At 37.7% G+C, this 7,001-nt stretch overlaps 1 protein-coding gene across 1 annotated transcript; it reads right to left on the bottom strand.

Moving 5' to 3' along the window:
* Window positions 1-219: 219 nt before the first annotated feature.
* LOC102273863 (zinc finger protein 546) lies at window positions 220-5,997 on the bottom strand. The gene is given in 2 exon segments (XM_070387701.1): window positions 220-5,523; window positions 5,526-5,997. Coding segments are annotated over 2 exon segments (1,797 nt in total). The 5' UTR covers window positions 5,860-5,997; the 3' UTR covers window positions 220-4,060.
* Window positions 5,998-7,001: the final 1,004 nt, after the last annotated feature.

The raw sequence follows: 7,001 nt of genomic DNA on the forward strand, positions 1-7,001 counted from the left end.
TCATGGAGTCGAAGAGTCAGACACGACTGAGTGACTGAACTGAACTGAACTGATTACCATAATACTCAACTTTGTTCTGAAGAGTCTATCATAAGAAGAAAAGTAACGTAATAAGTATAAATATTAGAAAATAAAATTTATTATTATACAGATTATACAATTTATAACTTAGAAATCTGTCTCATAAAAATGGGATAAGTGTTCAGTAGATAGATAACTAATGCTATATTTAAGATAGGAGAAAATGATTGCAAATGAAGTATCCAGAATACCATTCAAGCCTATTAGAAAACAAACAACAGAACAACAATAATGGAGAAAGTTAAGAACAGGAAATTCAAAGTAAAGAAATAATGACTGGCTGAGAAACACATTTGAAAAGTGATCAACTGAAATTGAAATTTATCAAAACATTTAGTAAAGCTTATACCTAATATGAAGCTGTAGGAAAACTCAATAGGAGTCTAAGAGAACAACTAGACAATATCTAGTAGAATTGGAAGTGTATTTAATCTATGATCAATTTAGCAATATCTAACGTAAGTGAAAGAATATATAATGTACCAACAGTTCTACTTTTCCATGTGTACAATTAAAGAAATTCCAGTTCACACAAACCAGTGGTCACAGACAAGGATATATCTGAAACTGAAAAATTGTTAAACCTAAACACTAAAAAATAAGAGGTTTAAATACATCACGATATGTCCATATAAAAAACTAGATCAAATAAGTGTTTAATTTTGTAGAAAGTATCAGCCCTACATTTAAAGCACAAGCAGTTGACTGCAGAGGAAGATATGAGCAACAGAGAAACACACCATGCATTTCCTTTCTCAACATAGGTAAGCACTTGCCGTGGTTATCTGGACTGTCCATCTTGAGGGTCACTCTTCTTCAGTTATTGAAAGGTTGTTGTTGAATCACGCGAAGACACCGGGATTCTTGGCCCCCGGAGGAGAAGAATTCAATCCGGGGCCAGAGACGAGGCTTGATCGCTCAGAGCTTTTGTGTAATAAAGTTTTATTAAAGTATAAAGGAGATAGAGAAAGCTTCTGACATAGGCATCAGAAGTGGGTAGAAAGAGTACCCGCTTGCTAATGTTAACAATGAGGTTATATAATCCAAAGAATATCTGGAGGTTGTAAATACCTCATCAGACCTACTCCCATAATTTACATTTTAAGATAACACTGTCCTCAGGCAAAATACATCCTTGTAAAGACCAGGTCTACTCCCATAATGAACATTTTAAGATAACAGAAGGTTGAATCCAAAGACTGTCCTTAGGCAGGATACATTATTGTTATACAATCCTAAGGAATGTGGAGAAAGAAAAAAAGTTTGTCCTTTCTTCCTCCTTGAGAATTCCAGACCCCTCTCTCCTTGGGGACCCCTAGACTCCTTATCAACCTGCCTAGGAACTGACTCTCATTACATGTGGGTTCACATCCTGAAGATATTAGGTGTTGTGAATGAGACTTCCTTAGTAAAGTTTAAGAAACAATAGGATAAACAAAGCTAAGCAAATTTTCTTTATTGTAGGCCTCTCAAGTCTTTTATTGTATGATACTGAGCATTTTTTTCTTAGAAGGGGTTTATTATTTAGACGTTCATAAGTGACCACAGAACATTTCCCCAGTACCATTAAATACTACTATTTCCAGAGACATTCTTTTAGATATGTTGGCTTAAGGCACTGGTTATCTATCTGTAGTATTACAGATATGGTACTATTGTTAATCTCCTTCAGTGTGAAGTTACATAGTGATTGAGTAGGAGGCAGTCTTTTTTCTTAGGAGTTGCATGATACATAGAGAGGTGAAATGTTATGATGGCTATATGCATGCTTATTCACTCAGTCAAGTTCAACTCTTTACGACCAGGTGGACTGTGACCCACCAGGCTCCTCTGTCCATGGAATTCTCCTGGCAAGAATACTGGAGTGGGTTGCAATTCCCTTCTCCAAGGGATCCCCAACCCAGAGATTGAATCTGGATCTCCTGCATTGCAGGAAGGTTCTTTACTGTCTGAGCCACCAGGGAAGCTCCATGATGTCTAATGTCTGTATTTATACTCAGACACTACAGTAAAAAAAATGTCAAAAATTATACAAAGCAAATCAAATAAGAGAACATATTAACAATCATTGATTCTAGAGAGGCCATTATATTATTCACTGCATTTTTCTTTTATTTTTCCAAATAGACAGTGGTCTTTTCATTGTTAGTTTCTAATTTATCATGAATTTGGAGCAGAAAAAGCAGACAGTAACATGTCTGCTTTATGGATTATAAAAGAAAAAGCATTACAGCACTCCCAGATTCTTCAAAAGCTTTCTCTCATAATCTCCACATTTATCAACTCTAGAGATTTCTTTCTCACATTAGTTTTTGGAAATGACTTCTTAATTTTAGAAGTGAAAGTTTATTTTACTAGACTTTATCCATAATTAATTATTTAAGTAAACAAAATGAAAATCAGTGGAGTTTTTAAAAATTCCTTATATTCACAGGGTCTTCCTCTCACATGAATTTACTAATATCACTGAAAGTAATAATTATTGAACACATTCTCTTCTAAAGTTCTTTTAAAATTAAAATTTCATCCTTAGAAAAGTATTATTGCTGCTAAGTTGCTTCAGTCGCGTCCGACTCTGTGCAACCCCATAGACGTCAGCCCACCAGGCTCCCCCATCCCTGGGATTCTCCAGGCAAGAACACTGGAGTGGGTTGCCATTTCCTTCTCCAACGCATGAAAGTGAAAAGTGAAAGTGAAGTCGCTCAGTCGTGTCTGACTCTTAGCAACCTCATGGACTGCAGCCCACCAGGCTCCTCAGTCCATGGGATTTTCCAGGCAAGAGTACTGGAGTGGGTTGCCAGTATTTTTAGGTAGGTACTATAATCACCACTTTAAAACTGAGGCACAGAGGGGAAGAGCACCTTGCCAATACCACACAGGCAGCAATGGAATTATGAGAACTCTAGTAAAAATTTGCCATGGCTAAAGTCTTCTCCCACATCTGTCATATTAACAGAATTCTTTTCTGTTGTAATGCTGTATAAAGTGTGGTCCGTGTACTTATGCTGGTCCACAGATTGTTTGCTTCTGGTCTGCAATGAGTTAAGGTACAGACACTGAGAGCAAATATTTATAGAGTTATTCACAGAAAGATGACAGGGCCAATTTATGTCTGTTAAATCCAATAACAAAAATTGGGGGAACTTCCCTGGTGGTCTAGCAGTTAAGAATCCATAAGCCAATGCAGGGTACATGGGTTCAATTCTGGTCCAGGAAGATTCCACATGCTGTGGGATAACTAAGCCTATGTGCCACAACTACAGCCCATGCTCTGTAAGAAGAGAAGTCACTGCAATGAGAAGCCCATGCACCAAAACTACAAAGAGTAGCCCCCTCTTGCTGCAACTAGAGAAAGCCCTCATGCAACAATGAAGATCCACCACAACCAAAAATAAATATATTTTTTAAAGTAGTAAAATAAATTGGGGGCTTTCGTTTTGTATGTTTGTTTTTCTTTCAGTTTTATTTATCTGGTAATCCAATGTCATTGTGCCTTTTAAAAGTACTGGTCAACAACAATTTTTGTGGGGAGGTGGTATCCTTCATCTTGATTTGAGATGCACTGCAGCAGTATCATTCTCTACAGTTAACCAAGACTGGGTGATGCTTTAATTCATTCAGCTCTTTAAATCAATATATGTAGTATAAAACTATTTCTGTTAACTTTTAAGCATGAAGCAAAGGGGATTACCACATGTTCCCTAACAAGTAAAATTTTTAATTATGAATTCTCTGTTGTTATAAAAAGCATTTTCTAAAGGTCACTGTATCCTCTGTAGGGACTTCCCTGGTAGCTCAGATGGTAAAGAATCCACTTGCAATGCAGGAGTCGTGGGTCAGGAAGATCCCCTGGAGAGCAAATGGCAACCCACTCCAGTATTCTTACCTGAGAAATCTCATGGACAGAGGAGCCTGGCAGGCTAGTCCATGGGGGTCACAAAAGAGTCAGACACAACTTAGCAACCAATCAATATCCTCTTTACATTATGCATAGCGATTCCTCACTAAGGTGATTTCTCTGATGTAAAGTGAGTTGATCACTACGAATAAAAGCCTTCCCACATTCTTTACATTTATAGGGTTTTTCGCCAGTATGAATTCTGTGATGTCGTGTAAGTTCTGATTTAACACTAAAGGCTTTCCCACATTCTTTACATTTATAGGGTTTTTCACCGGTATGAATTGTGTGATGTCGAGTAAGTTCTGCTTGAAGACGGAAGGCACCCCCACATTCTTTACACCCATAAGGTTTCTCACCAGTATGAAGTCTAAAATGTTGAGTAAGATGATACTGGCGACTAAAGGCCTTTCCACATTCCTTACATTCATATGGAATCTCACCAGTGTGAATTCTTTGATGTAAGGTAAGTTGATAACTACAAATAAAAGCATTCCCACATTTGTCGCATATGTAGGGTTTCTCCCCAGTGTGGATTCTGTGATGTTGAGTAAGATGATAGTGCCGACTAAAGGTCTTCCCACATTCGTTACATTCATAAGGTTTCTCACCAGTATGAATTCTCTGATGTTGAGTAAGATGATTGCTATGGATAAAGGCTTTCCCACATTCCTGACATTTATAGGGCTTTTCACCAGTATGAATTCTGTGATGCTGAGTGAGTTCTGTTTGAAAGCGAAAGGCCTTTCCACATTCTTTACATACATAGGGTTTTTCACCGGTATGAATTTTATAATGTTGAGTAAGATTGTAGCGACGACTGAAAATCTTTCCACATTCTTTGCACTCGTAGGTGTTGTCATTGGTGTGAATTCGCTGGTGTGAAATAAGTTGACTGCTATGAATAAAGGCCTTCCCACATTCCTTGCATTCATAGGGTTTTTCACAAGTATGAATTCTGTGATGTCTGGTAAGTTCTGCTTGAAGGCGAAAGGCCTTCCCACATTCTTTACATCCATAGGGTTTCTCACCAGTATGAATTCTGTGATGTTGAGTAAGATGATAGAGACTACTGAAGGTTTTCCCACATTCCTTACATTCATAGGGAATCTCACCAGTATGAACCCTCAGATGTAAAGTCAGCTGATAGCCACAAATAAAGGCCTTCCCACAGTCCTTACATTCATAGGGTTTCTCTCCAGTATGAATTCTACAATGCCGAGTCAGTTCTGTTTGGAGACAAAAGGTTTTTCCACATTCTTTACATTCGTAGGGTTTCTCACTAGTATGAATTCTATGATGTCGAATAAGTTCTGCATGAAAACTAAAGGACTTATCACAATCTTTACATTCATAGGGTTTGTCACCAGTATGAATTTTCTGATGTTGAACAAGGTATGAACCATGACTGAAGGCCTTCCCACAGTCATTACATTTATAAGGTTTTACACCAGTATGAATTTTCTGATGTTGACTAATATGTCGTTGTACCCTAAAGGTCTTTCCACAAATTTTACATTCATAAGGCCTCTCACCAGTATGAATTTTTGATGTTCAGTAAGCTGATAATGAAGTCTACAGGTCTTCCCACATTCCTTACATTCATAAGGTTTCTTCCCAGCATGAATTGTCTGATGTACTCTAAGGTCTCAAACACGACTAAAGGCCTTCCCACATTCTTTGCACTCATAGGGTTTCACACCAGAATGTATTCTCTGATGTTCAGTAAGGTGATAATGAAGCCTAAAGGTCTTCCCACAATTGTTACATTCATGGGGTCTCTCCCCAGCATGAATTGTCTGATGTACTCTAAGGTCCCCCACACGACAAAAGGCTCTCCCACATTCCTTGCATTTATAGGGTCTCTCACCAGAATTCATACTGGTTGTTGTATGACAACTGACTGTTGTCTAAAAGCCTTCCTACATTCCTTACATTCATATGATTTCTCTATAGCATGAATTTTCTCATGTAGAGGAAGAGCTATACGTTTTTGGGTTATCATTTGACTAGCACATCTCATTTGATTTCCTTCTTGTCTCTCAAACTCATGTTTACACTGCAAATCACTTCTGAAAATGGTGTCCTCATGGATAGAAGCTTGACTTTCGTCCACTGTCTGCAACTGAAACAAATATATTCCACAAATATCCTTTTCTGGAAATAACTTCTTGGTGAAATACTTAGACTCCAAATCTGGACAAAAAAAAGAAGGAAACAAGCGCTGTGATGTGATTGTTCTATGTTGGGGGTAGAATAAGGGGTTGCATCTTATAGTTAAAATAAAAGACAAACTAAGAATAACACAGATTAGAAGTTGAGTTTTAGAGCCCAAGTCGGCAAACTTTTTCTGTAAAGAGCCAGATAGTAAAAGTTTTAGCCTTTATAGGACATACAGTCTTTGTGACAATTACCCAGCTCAGCCGTTATAAGCTCAAAGGGAGTCTTAGACAGCATATAATTGAATAAGTGTAGCTATGTTGTAATACTACATATGGTGTATGGACACAGAAATTTGAATTTCGTAAAATTTTTGTTTCACAAAATACTCTTCTTCTGATTTTTTTCCAAACACTAAAAATGTAAAAACCAGTTTTAACCTTATAGCCATTCAAAAGCAGATGGTGAGCTGTTTGTCTGCTGGATCCCGATTTAAAGAACTCTATGGCAGAAAGTGAAGAGGAACTAAAAAGCCTCTTGATGAAAGTGAAAGAGGAGAGTAAAAAAGTTGGCTTAAAACTCAACATTCAGAAAACGAAGATCATGGCATCTGGTCCCATCACTTCATGGCAAATAGATGGGGAAACAGTGTCAGACTTTATTTTTTGGGGCTCCAAAATCACTGCAGATGGTGACTGCAGCCATGAAATTAAAAGACGCTTACTCCTTGGAAGAAAAGTTATGACCAACCTAGATAGCATAGTCAAAAGCAGAGACATTACTTTGATAACAAAGGTCTGTCTAGTCAAGGCCATGGTTTTTCCAGTGGTCATGTATGGATGTGAGAGTTGGACTGTGAAGA

Source organism: Bos mutus, chromosome 18, assembly GCF_027580195.1.
Source record: "Bos mutus isolate GX-2022 chromosome 18, NWIPB_WYAK_1.1, whole genome shotgun sequence".
Lineage (NCBI taxonomy): Eukaryota > Metazoa > Chordata > Mammalia > Artiodactyla > Bovidae > Bos > Bos mutus.